This window comes from Thalassophryne amazonica, chromosome 11, assembly GCF_902500255.1.
Source record: "Thalassophryne amazonica chromosome 11, fThaAma1.1, whole genome shotgun sequence".
Classification (NCBI taxonomy): Eukaryota; Metazoa; Chordata; class Actinopteri; order Batrachoidiformes; family Batrachoididae; genus Thalassophryne; species Thalassophryne amazonica.
Genome location: NC_047113.1, coordinates 52,837,937 through 52,855,376, shown reverse-complemented (window position 1 = coordinate 52,855,376; position 17,440 = coordinate 52,837,937). Strand labels below are relative to the sequence as shown.

At 40.1% G+C, this 17,440-nt stretch overlaps 2 protein-coding genes across 2 annotated transcripts in view; one reads left to right on the top strand and one right to left on the bottom strand.

Moving 5' to 3' along the window:
* The window catches only part of LOC117520354 (transmembrane 9 superfamily member 2), a 30,927-nt gene extending 27,494 nt beyond the window's left edge, over positions 1-3,433 (top strand). The window contains 1 exon segment of the mRNA XM_034181682.1: positions 2,504-3,433. Coding sequence (XP_034037573.1) covers positions 2,504-2,571 — 68 coding nt within the window. The 3' untranslated portion in view covers positions 2,572-3,433.
* Positions 3,434-10,753: 7,320 nt separating this feature from the next.
* gpr101 (G protein-coupled receptor 101) lies at positions 10,754-14,068 on the bottom strand. The gene is given in 13 exon segments (XM_034181841.1): positions 10,754-12,122; positions 12,124-12,295; positions 12,297-12,408; positions 12,411-12,471; positions 12,473-12,669; positions 12,672-12,855; positions 12,857-12,880; positions 12,882-12,991; positions 12,994-13,065; positions 13,068-13,127; positions 13,130-13,162; positions 13,165-13,254; positions 13,257-14,068. Coding segments are annotated over 13 exon segments (1,365 nt in total). The 5' UTR covers positions 13,432-14,068; the 3' UTR covers positions 10,754-12,047.
* Between the last annotated feature and the right edge of the window lie 3,372 nt (positions 14,069-17,440).

The following is a 17,440-nucleotide window of genomic DNA, read 5'->3' as shown; positions in this document are numbered from 1 at the left end:
TTGGCTGTGTGCTTGAGGTCATTGTCCTGCTGAAAGATAAACCGTCACCTCAGTCTGAGGTTAAGAGTGCTCTGGAGCAGGTTTTCATCCAGGATGTCTCGGTACTTTGCTGCATTCATCTTTCCCTCAATCCTGACTAGTCTCTTAAACAAACTCCAGGTGAGCTGCTATGTGCCTTTTACTAAGGAGTGGCTTCCATATGGCCCTTTACCATACAGGCCTGATTGGTGGATTGCTGCAGAGATGGTTTCCTTCTGGAAGGTTCTCCTCTCTCCACAGAGGAATGCTGGAGCTCTGACAGAGTGACCATCGGGTTTTTGGTCACCTCCCTGACTAAGGCCCTTCTCCCTGATAGCTCATTTAGACGTGCTGCCAGCTCTAGGAAGAGTCCTGGTGAATCTAAACTTCTTCCATTTCATCTTTCCCTCAATCCTGACTAGTTTCCCAGTTTCTGCTGCTGAAAAACATCCCCACATGCATGAATGCTGCCACCACCATGCTTCACTGTAGGGATGGTTTCCTCCAAACATGAGGCCTGGCATTCATGCCAAAGAGTTCAATCTTTGTCCTCATCAGACCAAGAATTTTTTCTCATAAATGGTAATGGCTGCATTTTATAGCGCTTTTCCATCTGCATCAGACGCTCAAAGTGTTTACAATAATGCCTCATATTCACCCCGATGTCAGGGTGCTGCCATACAAGGTGCTCACTACACACCGGGAGCAACTAGGGTATGAAGGAGCTTGCCCAAGGGGCCCTTAGTGATTTTCTGGTCAGGCTGGGATTTGGGACAGTTGCAGGCTGTGAAAACTCCGCGGGATTCTGCGGATTTCATCGTGGGGAGGGGAGGTGGGGTGTTAGTGATGTACTCTTTAATCATAGATAAACTTTATTGATCTCACAGAGGAGAAATTCATGTTACGTCGGCTCATAATTGTGAACATCACTAAGTTTTTAAAATGCCTATCGCAAAGCGTTCTTTTTTTTTTTACGACGTGTACGTTTATAAGTCCGCGGACACTGATCTGTGTGTTACAGATACAAATCAGTTTCCTCGGATCCGCGGGGTTTCGCGGAGGAAAAATGCACTCAAAGTGTAGCCGTTACGATAGTGTTCGTAAAGCAGGACTGGTTGGTTGCTGCGGCGACGCTGTGTGGCTCCTGTGCGACGCATGTGAACATCCCAAACTTTTAGAGCTTTCAAGTTTTTAAAGATTTGTGCAGCATGTCTGTCACGGACCGACGTCGCACAGAGAGAAGATGGCCAGAAAGACTGTTTGAAAAAGTCTGATAAGGACAAGAATCCGTGGAATTGTCACTTCATCAACACACCTGAAAGATAAAAGAAACGGGAAAAGTGAACTGTGCCCTCTCAGGAAAACATGGTAAAAATTTTTCTCTCCCTGGAAAATAAACATTCTGCTGTTCAAACAGGATTTTAGACAAGATTATGTGACGTTCTTTCATTGTATAAAAGACATTGTGGCTTTGAATGAATTTAGGCTGCATGAATTTACACAAGAATATAAGTGACTTTTTACTATAAGGTATGTTAATATTTTACCATGATTTTCCAAATATTCTACAAGCTTTAGCTGTGGTTTTTGAAAAGCTGAAAGTCTTTTCAGTCTTCATAAATTTCATGTAGTTTAATTGTTCTGAGTTAATGCATAATGCATAATTTGGTTTACAATTAAAAAGGAAAATCATTCCAGGTCCTACTTCCACGTCATATTCTGTTATTTCAACATCATCATCGAGAGGTCAAATAAAAGGTTTAATATAGGATCATTTAAATATCCACTAATTTCGAGATTTGTTCTTCCAGGAGATGCTGAAAAAGTATCATTAGATAAAAATTTAATTCTGGGGACCCACAGGGCCCTAGACCCCAGCTTTTTTGTCTTTATGTTCAGCAGCTTATGTGCCCTCTCTTACACACGTCGCCAAGAGATGTACAAAGTGATTTCCTTTTTAATTTTATTTTAATAAAATTGCAATAATCTAAAATAAAAAAAACATTTTTACATCATTATTATGGGGTACTGTGTGTAGAATTTGAGGGGGAAAGACCCCCACTGAATTTCATCCATTTTGGAATAAAGCTGTAACATAACAAAATGTGGAAAAAGTGAAGTGCTGTGAACACTTTTTGGATGCACTGTAACATGGGCACAGTGAAATAGAACCTGTCACAGACATAGTGAAGTATTAGTGCTCATGTGTTTACATTTTCTGGAGAATATGCTTCTTTCCCCATCACTGTCAGCATGTCCATAAAATGGAAAATAGAAAATCTAACAAAGTAATGTAAAAAATCTATGTCACACTTGTTAACATTAAAAATTCTAACTTCAGTTCCCAGTGGTGTGGCGTTATGTTTGTAGTTCCTGATTTGTTTTAGTCCCCCCATTTTGAGATGACCTTCAGACTGACAGAAGCAGCTACCAGTCATACTTGCACGCTTTCAAATGAAATGTCATTTTTCTTTTCTTGTTACAGGTACAATTGGTTTCTTTGCCTGCTTCTGGTTTGTAAATAAGATCTACAGCGTGGTAAAGGTGGACTAAGGACCAATGATCCTGAGTGCTGTCACGGTACTGGCCTCCTCAGTGGTGACAGTGTGAAAAGTGGTCTGATTGGACTTGAACTGAAACTACAAGTTATCACAGTGCATAAGAGCAGAGCCCGTCCTCTTTGTGCTTTAAACCTCTGTTGCTCTTATTTTCTTCTTTCCAGATACTGGGGTTTTTGCTTTTTCCACTCTTGACAGATAATATTTTGAGTGGTGCGTGAAGCATTATGGGTTACAATAATTTAGTGGGGTTAACAGAAGTTCAAATTATATTTTAATTTTTAATTAAAGTAAAATGTTTTGCATTTTCCACTTCTATTCTCGTATGCATAAATATTTTGTTTTTTCATTGCTGTTCTGTAATGGAGTCTGTGTGTACATATACTGTATAGAGATTGTGTGCTACTTAATGATTGTCAACATTTTGGAACCTTTCTCTTGTTTCTTCTCCTCCAGGTAAAGGAGTTTGAAATTAAATGTAAATGGCCTATAATGTAGTTGAAGTATTGCTATGGTACATATCCATTTGCTCCAATTTGATAGTCACATTTAAGTTGTGTAGAAAAAAATGTACTTTTGGTTATGAAGCATATTTGTATTATATGCTACAGGAATGTTGTACATTTTAAGGCCACTTCTTAATGGCGTCACTCGTTTGACCATACAGAGGATTGTCACTTAATCATAATGCAGACACTTGATTTTCTTGAAATACAGAGATGCACCCTTTTAAATTTTACTAAGTGGTTTGCTGAGGCTGTAACTACACAAAACACTGCTGCCTTTGCTTCAGCAGTGTGGAGTCATCACCCAAGGTGATAACAGTTATACAAATAAATGCAGTTAAATTGGAAATGAGCAGCACCTTTTTTGAAATGTACACTTTACCTGTGGGCCACATTTTTTTCCACTTTATTTTTTTTTTTTAAGTATAATGCTCTGGAAGTAAACGTGCTAATATCTGCTCAGGTTTTCATACTTGAAACTTAATTTTTAAAGACGTGAGCGTGCTAATGTCATGAACCTAGGCGCTAAAAAGCTGAGTATACAATGATTGCAAAAATACTTTGAACAATTTCAGCCACTACCCATTATGATTTCTGTATTGATTAAGGGGACTTGAAGCATCATGTTGAATGATGAGAGACAAAGCAAACCTGACGCCACCTCAACACTGTCATAGGCAAAATACGCGTGCGTACTTAATTCGATCCAATTCTGAGGCTGCATTCACATTATGGCTGAAGTGGGCTTAATAAGAATTTTTACTTTTTTGGCTGCTCAAGTTCACATTTGATAAAATTCATAATAAGTACATGCTTGGAATAAACCTTTGCACAGTTTCTTTCAGCTGTCAAAACAGAAATTAGAATCTGATCCACTGTATGTACGTACATACAGCGCACCCAGCGCTTTACTTTTTCCACTTTTTGTTTTAATGTTACAGCTTTATTCTAAAATGGATGACATTCACTCCCCCCCCCCCCCCCCCCCTTCTACACACAATACCCCATAATGGCTGTGAAAGGTTTTTGAGATTCACAGCCTTTGCTATGAAGCTCAAAATTTAGCTCAGGTGCATCCTGTTTCCACTGATTACTTGTGCCAACAAAGTTTGGCAGAGGTTCTTTGTTTGTATGCCTGGAACCCACAGTTTCATATAGTTATACAATTTTTAGAGGATTCATATCCTGATGGGCAAGAACTGATTAAATTTTCAAGGTCAAAAGTCAGGAAAAATCTTGGAAAATTGGAAAAATCCCTATCCTTTAACATTGAATGAATTTTCAGAAATTCACAACTATCAAAAGATCAAATTTCTTAATTGAGAGCATTATGTAGGATCATATCCTTGTTCGACTGAACTGAATTACAGGTTTTGTGGCCGTTTAAATTTAACATTGAAAACCACATTTCATTCATATATATATATATATATATATAACCCCTGGCAATAATTATGGAATCACTGGCCTTGGAGGATGTTCATTCAGTATTTTAATTTGTAGAAATAAAGCAGATCACAGACATGACACAAAACTAAAGTCATTTCAAATGGCAATTTTCTGGCTTTAAGAAACGCTATAAGAAATCAAGAAAAACAAAAAATTGTGGCAGTCAGTAACGGTTACTTTTTAGACCAGCAGAGGGGAAAAAATATGGACTCACTCAATTCTGAGGAATAAATTATGGAATCACCCTGTAAATTTTCATCCCCAAAACTAACACCTGCATCAAATCAGATCTGCTCATTAGTCTGCATCTAAAAAGGAGTGTTTGCACCAAGTGGACTGACATGAATCATGGCTCCAACACGAGAGATGTCAATTGAAACAAAGGAGAGGATTATCAACTCTTAAAAGAGGGTAAATCATCACGCAATGTTGCAAAAGATGTTGGTTGTTCACAGTCAGCTGTGTCTAAACTCTGGCCCAAAATACAACATGGGAAGGTTGTTAAAGGCAAACATACGGTAGACCAAGTAAGACATCAAAGCGTGAAGACAAGAAAACTTAAAGCAATATGTCTCAAAAATTGAAAATGCACAATGGAACGAATGGGAGGAAACTGGAGTCAACGTCTGTGACCGAACTGTAAGAAACCGCCTAAAGGAAATGGGATTTACATACATAAAGCTAAACGAAAGCCATCATTAACACCTAAACAGAAAAAAAAACAAGGTTACAATGAGCTAGGAAAAGCAATCGTGGACTTTGGATGACTGGATGAAAGTCATATTCAGTGATGAATCTCGAATCTGCATCGGGCAAGGTGGTGATGCTGGAACTTTTGTTGGTGCCGTTCCAATGAGATTTATAAAGATGACTGCCTGAAGAGAACGTAAATTTCCACAGTCATTGATGATATGGGCTGCATGTCAGGTAAAGGCACTGGGGAGATGGCTGTCATACATCATCAATAAATGCACAAGTTTAACGTTGATATTTTGGACACTTTTCTTACCCCATCAATTGAAAGGATGTTTGGGGATGATGAAATCATTTTTCAAGATGATAATGCATCTTGCCATAGAGCAAAAACTGAAAACATTCCTTGCAAAAGACACATAGGGTCAATGTCATGGCCTGCAAATAGTCCGGATCTTAATCCAATTGAAAATCTTTGGTGGAAGTTGAAGAAAATGGTCCATGACAAGGCTCCAACCTGCAAAGCTGATCTGGCAACAGCAATCAGAGAAAGTTGGAGCCAGATTGATGAAGAGTACTGTTTGTCACTCATTAAGTCCATGCCTCAGAGACTGCAAGCTGTTATAAAAGCCAGAGGTGTTGCAACAAAATACTAGTGATGTGTTGGAGCGTTCTTTGTTTTTCATGATTCCATAATTTTTTTCTCAGAATTGAGTGATTCCATATTTTTTTCCCCTCTGCTTGGTCTAAAAAAGTAACCGTTACTGACTGCCACAATTTTTTTTCCTGATTTCTTATAGTGTTTCTTAAAGCCAGAAAGTTGCCATTTGAAATGACTTTAGTTTTGTGTCATGTCTGTGATCTGCTTTTTTTCTACAAAATTAAACAACTGAATGAACATCCGAGGCCGGTGATTCCATAATTTTTGCCAGGGGTTGTATATATGTGTATGTATATATATATGTATGTATATATATATATAATTTGCGCCAATGACTCACATTTGAAAGTGAAGTGCAGATTGGTACTCACTATCACCTGACAAAGTTTGATCTGGATGTGGTCCAGATTGTGGATTTTGTGGACATTTGAGTTTAATATTGAAAAGCCCATTTAGTGTAAATTTTGCATCATATCTTAATCAAAAGTGCCTCAATGACTTATTTTTCTGTTATGGATTTACCTACACCACCAAAATTGGATGGCGGTTCCAATTTTCTACCAGTTTGTCTATCTTCCAGAAACCAGGTGCCAATAAGCAATGACAAACTGCATAGCAGAGAACCAGTGGTCTGTGAAAATGATCTGAAAAAGAATTCAGAAACTGACAGTTGAAAGAAAAAAAGTGACAACACAAAAAACTTTGATTCAAGTGCATCAACTAAAAGCATACTCGTGACATCACATCTAATTTGGCTTCTGAAAACAGGACTTTGACCTTGATAATTTTTTCCAAGGTAAAATTTTGTGAAATTGGAAACTAGTGTTGGCGAAGGTTTGCGCTCTGAGCATGGTGCTCTAGTTATCCTTGAGAAGTTCCTACAGCTTAAATGCAGTCAAATTGCAGTAAATTCAGTTGATTGGACATGATTTGGAAAGACACACACCTGTCTACATATAAGGTCCCACAGTTGACAGTGCATGTCAGAGCACAAACCAAGCACAAAGTCAAAGGAATTGTTTTAGACCTCTGAGACGGGATAGTCGAGGCACCAATCTGGGGAACAGTACAGAAACAGTTCTGCTGCTTTGAGGGTCCCAATGGGCACAGTGGCCTCAATCATCTGTAAACTGAAGATATTCAGATCCACCAGGACTCTTCTGAGAGCTGGCCACCAATATGGCTCTGCATGTTGATTTAGCACAGGTTTTTCAAGTTTTTTTTTTTTTTTTAAAGTTTTGAATAATGATTTTATAATGTTGTAGCCTATAATGGAATCTGGTAACATTAGTTGTATCAGTGCTGAAGTGTGTGTATGCCTAATATCTGCCCTGACACAGAGTAGGGTATTTAAATGAAATATAGTATAAATTGTCATTTAAATATTGCGTGTAGCATTTTTGGATGTGTTCGTGTTGGCTTAGTGGGACAACCCACTACAGCACCCCCAACCCAGATCCATGCCACAAGCAAAGTGCTCAACTGCAAACCAGGAGCAACTTGCCCAATTCTTATCTTGCCCAAGGGCCATTGGTGATTTTCTGGTCTGACGGGTATTTCAATGCTGGTCAAAACCCCACAGCTTCAACCACGCAACTGTCACCTGCCTAGTACTAGACAAATGGCTTGCTTTTCCAAATCCTTATGTACCTGAGTACAAGCTGTGCAAATTAATCTCCAAGCAACACGAAACATCACACCCATGTGCACGCCGAAGAAAAATATTCAGGCTACGTCATCTGGTAATTTAATCATATCGTAACTGAATGTTTTAGGACATGACAGAATCTTTGTTATTACTACTCATCACAATACCTGTCTAATATTTGTTATATGAATTAAATGGATTTGCAAGCTTTTAAAAATTCAGAAATAGTCGTACACAGACTCATGTCTGCTGTCATTTTTGTCTACGTTCAGCTTCTTCTTGGTAGTCTTGGCAGCTAATTTATTCTGACAATTACAACATGGAAACAATATCCAGTTGAATTAATCAAAGGGCAAGATGGATTTGCAAGTGAACAGTTGTCTACAACATTCAATTTTAATCGGGGTTGACTGAACAGGAATAAACCTGTTCATTGGCTGTATTTCATGTCTCACAAGTAATTAAAAAGGATATGCAGTCATGTTTTTCACAATTAAAAATCTCAGATGTTCATAATGTTAACTGATGGGTAAATCATGCGTTCATTTCACTCCAGTTTTAAGAATTTCAATCAGGCATGGGTCTTTGGATGCCTCACAATGATTTTGTGGTATCTTGCTCTGAGCAAAACGTTCATCACTTCTATTTTTAGCTCTACTCCGCAGATTATTTTTGACATTTCAAAATCCTGTAAAGCTGTGCCTTGTGGTTAAAGAAAAAGCTCACATACAAAACAACTCACTTCACTGATTTAATCTTTTATTAAACACAATTTATGAAATAAACTGAGCATCACAAAAATATACACTTGCAAAGAACTTTGAAACATTTTCTCACATTTGATGAAACACTAATACATTGTGTACTATATACTGGTCTTGTTTACAGAGCAACACCCTGAAAGATGTTGCGTGTATTAATACACAGATTTGATTGTCACTGATCATACTGGAGTATCTATTTGTCACCAGTGATAGAATGAATAAGCCTCAATTTAAAGCAGTGCATGTTAAACCAAGGCTTGGAATTGCTTTAAGGAACAAAACCTGGAAATGATTGATATATCTTTAAGAACAAAACAAAGCCAAAAACCTTGTTTTAATGTTACAGAACAAAATCTTTTTTTGAAATGATAGTAACCGGTTAATATTTTTTAAATTACGAATTTAAAATGTTATCCATTTACAATAACTTGGTGCTGAGTTAGCTCCTGTCTTCGTCTGAATTTATCATCAGGGGTGTTTAAAGTAAAATGTGAGATGATCTCTGTTTCCATCCAGAGGAGGTAAATTTTGTGCACTGTACCTTATAAATGTTGGTGTTAGACATCAACTTCATCCATGTTTGATGGTCAGGCGTAAAAAGAAATAGTGTTGGCAATAGTTAGCTCCAGTTAGTGTCCAGCATAGCCTAGCTTGTCACAGCGACATTAGCAATTAGACTATACACTAAAACATAGACATAATAATCTAAACAGAAATTTTATACAAACATAATATATAAACAAATATTTTTGTAGCATCTCAAAGACACTGGAACCAGAAATGTTAAAATATCTGTTATGAACAAACCATTCGGGGGAATCCAGTTTGAAGCCTTGCTTCAAACACAAGCCCACAATCATGTTGGCACACACTATCAGTTGGGATTGGTTTATTAGATACCTTCTCTTATCAGTTGAAACACAAGTTGGTGGCTCCTTCTGCCCACAGTTTGGAATTATACAATAAAAATTGTGGGTATTAGGTAAGGCAAAAGTTAACTGTAGCTAGCAAACAGTCAAGCAGTAAGCTTGATGGCCTCAGAGGCCCACCCGGAAGAAGAAAAAGTTGCTAAAGTTTCTATGCAAGAGACCAAAACCGTGTGTGTGGGAGGGCATTTCCTCCCCTAAATTCTTGGTTTAAGACCTTTTAAGCCATAAAGCTATGTGTACTTAGGAACATGGTCACTTTGAGTGACTAAGTGCAGCGACTCTGCCTCTCATAACGTTGGTAGCCCAGTTTCCACTCAGTGTGGCTGCTACCGGAAGCTGTTGTGGAGGGTTGTGTGTCATTTTGAGCCTTTTAATACAAACACCTTGAATAGTATGGTTTGTTGTGTGGTGAAATGTACTAACAGATTATCTAAGATGTCCCAGCTGCAGTATTTGCACTGAGTGAAATTCTCATCTTATTTAATGCTGTATGCTAATGGCAATAGCACTTTTAAAAGCTGCCGATATCTTCATTCGGTAGGTCCATTTAATGCACGATTACTGAGGAAATAAATGCCTCGTAAGGTTTTTATGCCCACAACAAATTATGAGAACCACTGCACAGTCCCCAAAATATGATTTAATAAACAACTGCACTGCGGTTAGCCTGTTAGCTTAGTTGATTTGGAGTCAAAGATAGGAACTTGTTCAGGGCTTTGTCATCAGACAACGAAGCCACTAACCCTCCACCTTTTCATCCATTATGGATTCATCATGATGTAGACAAAGGCAACACCCAGATATGGCTTCATATTGGCTGTTCTGGGTCTGTAGAAAAGCTGTGGGTGACATACGCAGGGCTTGTCCATTATATATACAGTCCATGCTAAAATGGTAAATGGACTGGCAGAAGAGTGGCTCAACTCAGGATAAGAAAGTGGTACACTTTAGGGTGTTTGAAATCATACTGCAGATTCTTCAAGGCCATGAATATTACAAATTTGTTGCATATTACATTTAGAGGAAAGAAGGACAGATTTTTGAACCCCCCCAAGATGTTGTTTCTCTCTTTGGGTCGGTGGGTGGGGCTGTCAGACACACCCAAATACCGAATACGAGCATCTCTGTAGACCGATACTGACTGAACACCAGCTTTACAATCATAACACTAATGTGATGTAATCGTATGGTTTTCGGATCAATACTGCGGTTATGTTTTCTCTGCTGAGGCCAGCACACATGAGGGAAATATTGTGTATGTTGTCATGGCTTGAAGCACAAAGGCTTTTATTACAAAACATCAGATGGAACATTTACAGCGAGCTCACTGATGAACATAGAATACAATTCGCAAGATCTTACAGCAGACAGCCTATGATAATACCAACATGAGCATTTCAACACAACCTGCCTTTCTATACAAGGGCTAAAACACAGAGCGTCTTCAAAGACAGTCTGACATTATAAAGGCAGCAAATACTGAGCTTAATATACAATATTACAGTCAAGTACAAGGTTCATTTTTAGCTCCCCCAGTTAAGTTGAGAGAGGAAAGGTAAACTTTGCGGCCACCTGATCAGAGATAAGGAGTCACCAGAACTTGTGCGTTATAAACTGATAGGCACAATGAATCACTACAATATAATTTCTTCAAAAGGCGCTTTTAAATTGGTGAAGAGCTACATTGACCATGACTCGTAAACCAGACGTTGCTCAAGAAGAATCGAGAGCAGAAATGGATGTTATATAGTTTTTACCCAGCCATACCCTGAGTTTATTAGTGATGGGTGAAGCTTGTTGCTTGTTGTTTACGTGGGGTACCCTCCAGGTGTCTTGGCTTCCCTCCACTTCTAAAGACATGCAGGTTATTTGAATTGGTGACTTTAAATGGACCGTAGGCTGTGAATGTGTTTGTCTGTCTGTATGTGTTGGCCCTGCAATAGACTGGCAGCCTGTCCATGATGTACCCCGTGTCTCGCCCAAAGACTGCTAGAATATAGGCTCTAGCTCCCTCGTGACCCTTAACTGGAATAAGCTAATTTGGAAAATGGAGAGATGGATCAGTGGTGGCACAGCTCAGCTAATCAGCTCACAGCTAATTGAGAAGCTAACTTTTTCATTAGTAGATTAGCTTTTCAGATAACCTTGAAAACCACTAGTGGACCGTTTAGCTTCTTCTATATTTAGTTTTGCTAACTAAGTCAGTTAACTTTTTTCTTGACAAAGTTAACGGACAAAAAATGTTTGTAAACACTAAAATCATCTTTTTTTTTCCGTTTTGGAGCTTAAGTAAATCGACACATCATGCAAAGGTAACCTCATCACATTGAGGAGAAGCAGGCCAAGCCGTTAATTGTATAATTAAAATTATTTTCCATGAATATTTTTGTTCTTAATTTTTCTTATTGGATTAATAGTTTCTTTACTGTGAATAAACTATGTTGAATGGAAATTACTGTTTGATCATCATCTGATCTAAGCATACTAAACCTTTTTTTGAACTCCATGTTTATGCTACAAGCTACAACATATTAAAATTTCAGCTCTTTTGGTCTGTTTTTCCCCCCAGGGATATATAAAGTTAGCAGTTAAGAGGTTATCAGTAGTTTCAGCTAAATATTTTAGTGGTTTATCAGCGTATCACAGCTAATTTTCCAGCTACACATTAGGTGTTATGGAAGCTAACTGTGCCCCGCCACCAGCTAATTGTGGATAAAGTCTTCAAGGTCATGATACTAAAAACAAAAGCTATATTCAGAATGGCAGTGATGTCAGAATAAATAACCCTGTTGTCAAGAAGGCATATTTTGTTTGTACATGATTATACTGTAAAACATAACACATAAAATGGACCTTCTGCTCTGTTTATGTGCTTCTCCTTGCTGTGCACGGTGAGGCTCCTTCTCAGAGCTGATGCTGGTAGACATGGTCTCTCTACGGCTGTCCCTTGATTTTTCTATCAGACGTTGGAGAGGAGGATGTGTGCATTCTTCCCATGTGTGCAGAGGAAAGAACCACGAGCAGCCAAGCTGAGGCAGGTGAGGTTGGACCCCAGATCGTCCATCGTCGGGTGAAGCAGCTCTCAGCCATGGAGCTCTGGCTCAGATGGTTCTGCTTGCAGAACAGCCCGCAAAGCAAAGCCAGGAACTCCTTCCTAACGCTGCGGTGCATGTATCCATAATGTATGGGTGAAGGCAGCACTGCAGAAGAAGAAGCACAAGAGCAAGGGAAGACATCCATTTGGGGTACGACTCGTCGGGGGCTCATCGATATCGTGTTCAGGATACGGTACGGCCCCATGCTAAGGATGTATGAGGCCATAATCATGAAAACAACCCGAGCTGCCTTGCAGTGGTAGTGGAAGCGTCTATGCCTGACACGAACTGGGTACCCCCTGGTTGAGTGGCCATTCGGTGAACTGACCTGCAGGGGTTGATGCTGTGGCTGCCAGACCCTTGGAAATCCTGTTGGTAGGGCTGATGGTAGGATTGTGTCTGTATGGGTGCACAAGGGCATTCTGCCCTCCGAGCTGCTCTGAACACCATCCAATAACATCCAAGCATGATGAGTACCGGCAACCAGAAAGAAAAGGTAGACACCACAGCGGAGTAGGATAGGCTTGAAGACCACAACCACCGAGCACACATGGTGATGGGTGGTCAAATGCAATGACACCCCAACCCTAGAGGGGAGGCTTACTCTGTAGGAAGCTGAATACCCAGGTGCCGATGATCAGATTGGTGCCCAGGTGAGGGTTCATACGGTAGGATAGGACAAGGGGTGGATGATAGCCAGGTAGCGATCCACAGAGACAACTACAACAGTGTTGATGCCGGCAATGCAAACAGGTGCATGAGCACCACCAGGATCTGGCACAGTCGGACATCCAGAGGCCACACCTCGGCACGGTGGCCGCAATAGCAAAAGGCATGACTATACCGTCTGGAGGAGGTCCGCCAAGAGTAGGTTCAGAACAAAGCGGTTTGCCACATGAAGAAGCTGGGGCTTCTTCTGGAACACCAGAAGACGACCACATTCCCAAACAGGGACACGCACACGATCACAGATATGAGTAACATCTTCACCACGCTGTTGGCACTGGAGCACCATGTCGAATCCTCCCAGGGAACGCTACTGTCATTTTTACCCATACCCGGCGGATGTTCTGACACTAGTTCCACTGAGTGCATGTGTGTCTTTGACATAAAATCAGCCAATCATCTTCATCAAGGACCTACCTCTGTGGAGGACCTTGTGTTGATCAGTAGAATGACAGAATGCAAGAACAGCTCGTTCATTATTCAGGGTATTTCAAGTACAAAATCCAACACAGCATCCACATTGTTCAGCAGACTCATCGGTAATATTCGCCGTGTTATCCGTGAGCAGGCCTCGTGCACTGCCACATCTGCAGAACGGATTTGTCTGCTGACAGCAAATATCGCTGCTCGATTACGACGACGGTTGGAAGGTGGCAGCAGCTAAGGCGTAAATGATGCATGAAGCCTTGAAATGACCAGTGACGTGACGTTCGAGGATGCTGCGCTCCGTCTCCGTCCGTGGCTTTCGCTGTCTCCGCTCGATGGCAGCTGCTGTCTTCACCCAGCGAGGGGTCCTTCATCCAGACGAGCACATCCCTCCTTCCGCGGATCAGACGGTTATTTTATTATCGGCTTGATTTCTCGCAGCAGTCCTGTATAAGGCTCCTTACGGTCGGCTTGTGTCTCCGAGGTGTCACAAAAAGCAAGAACACCTCACATTGTGTGTGAATCCAGCGCCGTCTCTGCCCCCCGATGATCACCTCTTTTGTCAGGGATCTGCATGTGATTTCTCAAAGCTGCTGTCGCTTTTTAAACCGACGCTCATTGATCACCGCGCGCGCGACAGTGTCATGCGCATGAATGGATTTAATGTCATTTCATTTTATAAAACGTGGCTTACATGAAGCAAAAGATCAACTTTATTTGTTCATATTCATGTCATAAACATTTATCATGAACAATAAGGAACAGAAGGAAGATAAATATTTTATTCTCTGTTCCTTGCTATATATATATATATATATATATTATATATATATATATATATATATATATATATATATATATATATATAGATAATATATATATATATATATGAGAAACATTGGAAACCTTGAATATATTGATGGAAGCTCAATATAATCCAGTTTCCATTCAGTATATATTTGTTTCATTCAATATATTTCCATTTCAATTTATTTCATTTATAATAGCGCCAAATCACAACAAGGTTGCCTCAAGGCACTTCACACAAGTAAGGTCTAACCCAGAGGTCTCAAACCAGTTTCCAGAAAGGGCAGAGAGGGTGCAGGCCTTTCTGTGCACACCCACTCCAGCAGGTGATTTCACTGAATAACATCACTTTGAGTAGGTGAAACCAGTTATTCAGTTTAATCACCTGCTGGAGTGGGTGGTTGCACAGAAAGCCTGCACCCTCTCTGCCCTTTCTGGAACCGGTTTGAGACCTCTGGTCTAACCTTACCAACCCCCAGAGCAACAGTGGTAAGGAAAAACTCTCTCTGAGGAAGAAACCTCAAGCAGACCAGACTCAAAGGGGTCTGCTTGAGGTTTCTTCCTCACAAAACAAACATACAGGAAGTGTTGCCAGTGCACAGGACGGTTTCCGGAACAGATACCACACCCATCTCTGGATGGAGCCGCACCTCAAACAGAGAGAAAAGAAAAAAGCAGAATCAAGCATCAGAAAGACAAATACAGTGTAATCTGTCAGCATTAAGCAACAAGAAAAACAGAAGACATACTAAGGTGATTGCTGACCTTGAACAAACAGGAGCAGCCAAAAGGACAACAACTCAACTTTATTTATAGAGCACGTTCGAACTGCCAAAACTGAAAAAGTTCTGTACATGAAGGCTATAAAAACAACAAAGCAACCCAACAGCAATAAACAAGCAAAACAAATCAAACAGAGCGAAGTCGCATATTGTGCTAAAAGCCAGTGAATAAAAGTGGGTTTTAAGACTGCTTTTAAGACAGTGATAGTGTAGCAGATAACAGAATATTTACAGAGGAATCCTTCAAATCTGGAAAGAAGCACCAAAGTTGGCACAAATACTCCTTAGACATTACTCTTTTGAAAAAACTGAGTAGCCACTTAAATTTTCAATCGGTGTTCAGGTAGGGGTCAATTGAAGAATTACACAGGGGGTCAAAATTTAAAAATGTTTCAATCATATTGAAAGCTATACAGTATTATTTGTCTGATCACAGCGATACCAAAAAGGTATAGTTTGGACTATCTATGACTGAATGGTATGGAGTTATGGGGTAAAAACAGCAAGAATGGTAACAAAGGTCAGCATTAGTTTGTACAGAGGTCAGATGTTAAAGTTGCTCTAAATATTGTAAAATGTGATGCAAATTATTGGTTGAGTTAATAGGGTTTTAAAAAAGGAACAGTTTGCACTATGTGGCATGCTTAGTTATCATGTACCGTGTAACATACGAGGTCTGTCCATAAAGTATCGTACCTTTTTATTTATTTTTTTTAAACTATATGGATTTGATTCATATGTTTTCACATCAGACATGCTTGAACCCTCGTGCACATGCGTGAGTTTTTCCACGCCTGTCGGTGACGTCATTCGCCTGTGAGCACGCCTTGGGAAGGAGTGGTTCCGCGCCCCCTCGTCGGATTTTCATTGTCTGGAAATGGCGGAATGAAAAGGACTTTTTTCCATCAGAAGTTTTTCAGAAGCTGTTAGAGACTGGCACCTGGAAACCATTTGAAAAATTTATCTGGCTTTCGGTGAAAATTTTATGGGCTTCACAGAGAATAAGGACTTTAACTACAGCTTTAACGACTGCTGTAAGGACGCTCGGCGCGCCGCGCTCCGAGCTGTACGACGAGGCACAAACCACTGGATCATTTCTGAGCTGATGGCTCTGTGGATACGAGACCATCGTGTGCTCTTTCTCTGGTTATCACAAGAGCTGGACATCAGCCATTTTCCAGCAGATTTCACTTTTAACAAGAGATTTTGTCATGGAAAGCCACGCGGAGGCTTCACGCATCACGACTGATTGGCTTTGGAATCGAGACAAAGGAACACCTCCGTTCGGCATGTCAGAGGACAAGTTGGACATGTCTATCTCGGCTTTCAGTGCTTACCAGTCCAGTAAGTATCAGTGAAATTGTGGAGAGCTGGAAAGCCAGATAAATTTTTCGAATGGTTTCCAGGTGAAAGCCTCTAACAGCTTCTGAAAAAATTCTGATGGAAAAAACCCCCAAATCATTCCGCCATTTCCTGACAATGAAAATCCGACGACGGGGTGGGACCACTCCTTCCACAAGGCGTGCTCACAGGCGAATGACGTCACCGACAGGCGTGGAAAAACTCACGCATGCGCACAAGGGTTCAAGCTTGTCTGACGTGAAAACATATGAATCAAATCCATATAGTTGAAAAAAAAAATAAAATGTACGATACTTTATGGACAGACCTCGTGTGTCACATGTCATAGAATCCAATGGACGCCAACATTGCTCTACCTTTACCTTGCAGACCAAGCACTCAACACAGTCAAAACAATTTCATTCATTAATCCTATCAGTTCAACCAATAATTTTCACCACTTTTTACCAAAATTGGAGCAACTTTAACTTCTAACCCCTGTACAAACTGAAATTGACCTTTGTCACCATTCTTGTTGTTTTTACCCCATAACTCCATAACATTCAGTCATAGATAGTCCAAACTATACATTTTTGGTATCGTTGTGATCAGACAAATAATGTGGTATAGCTTTCAATATAATTGGAGCATTTTAAATTTGACCCCTGTGTAATTCTTCAATTGACCCCCACCTGACCGCCTACTGAAAATTCAAGTGGCTACTCAGTTTTTTTCAAAAGAGTAATGTCTAAGGAGTATTTGTGCCAACTTTGGTGCTTCTTTCCAGAAATGAACAATTGTTACAGTTATCTGCTCCACTATGAAGAGGCCTCCCTAATGTGCAAAGGTAAATCATTCCAAATTTTTGGAGCTGCAACAGAAAATGCTCGATCCCTCTGAGCGTTCGCTTGGACATCGGTACCTCAAGAAGCAGCTGATCAGCTGACTGGAGGCACCGTGCAGGGGTGTAGGCGTGAAGTAGCTCAGAGAGGTAGGACGGGGCAAGGCCATTTAAAGATTTTAAAACAAATAGAATC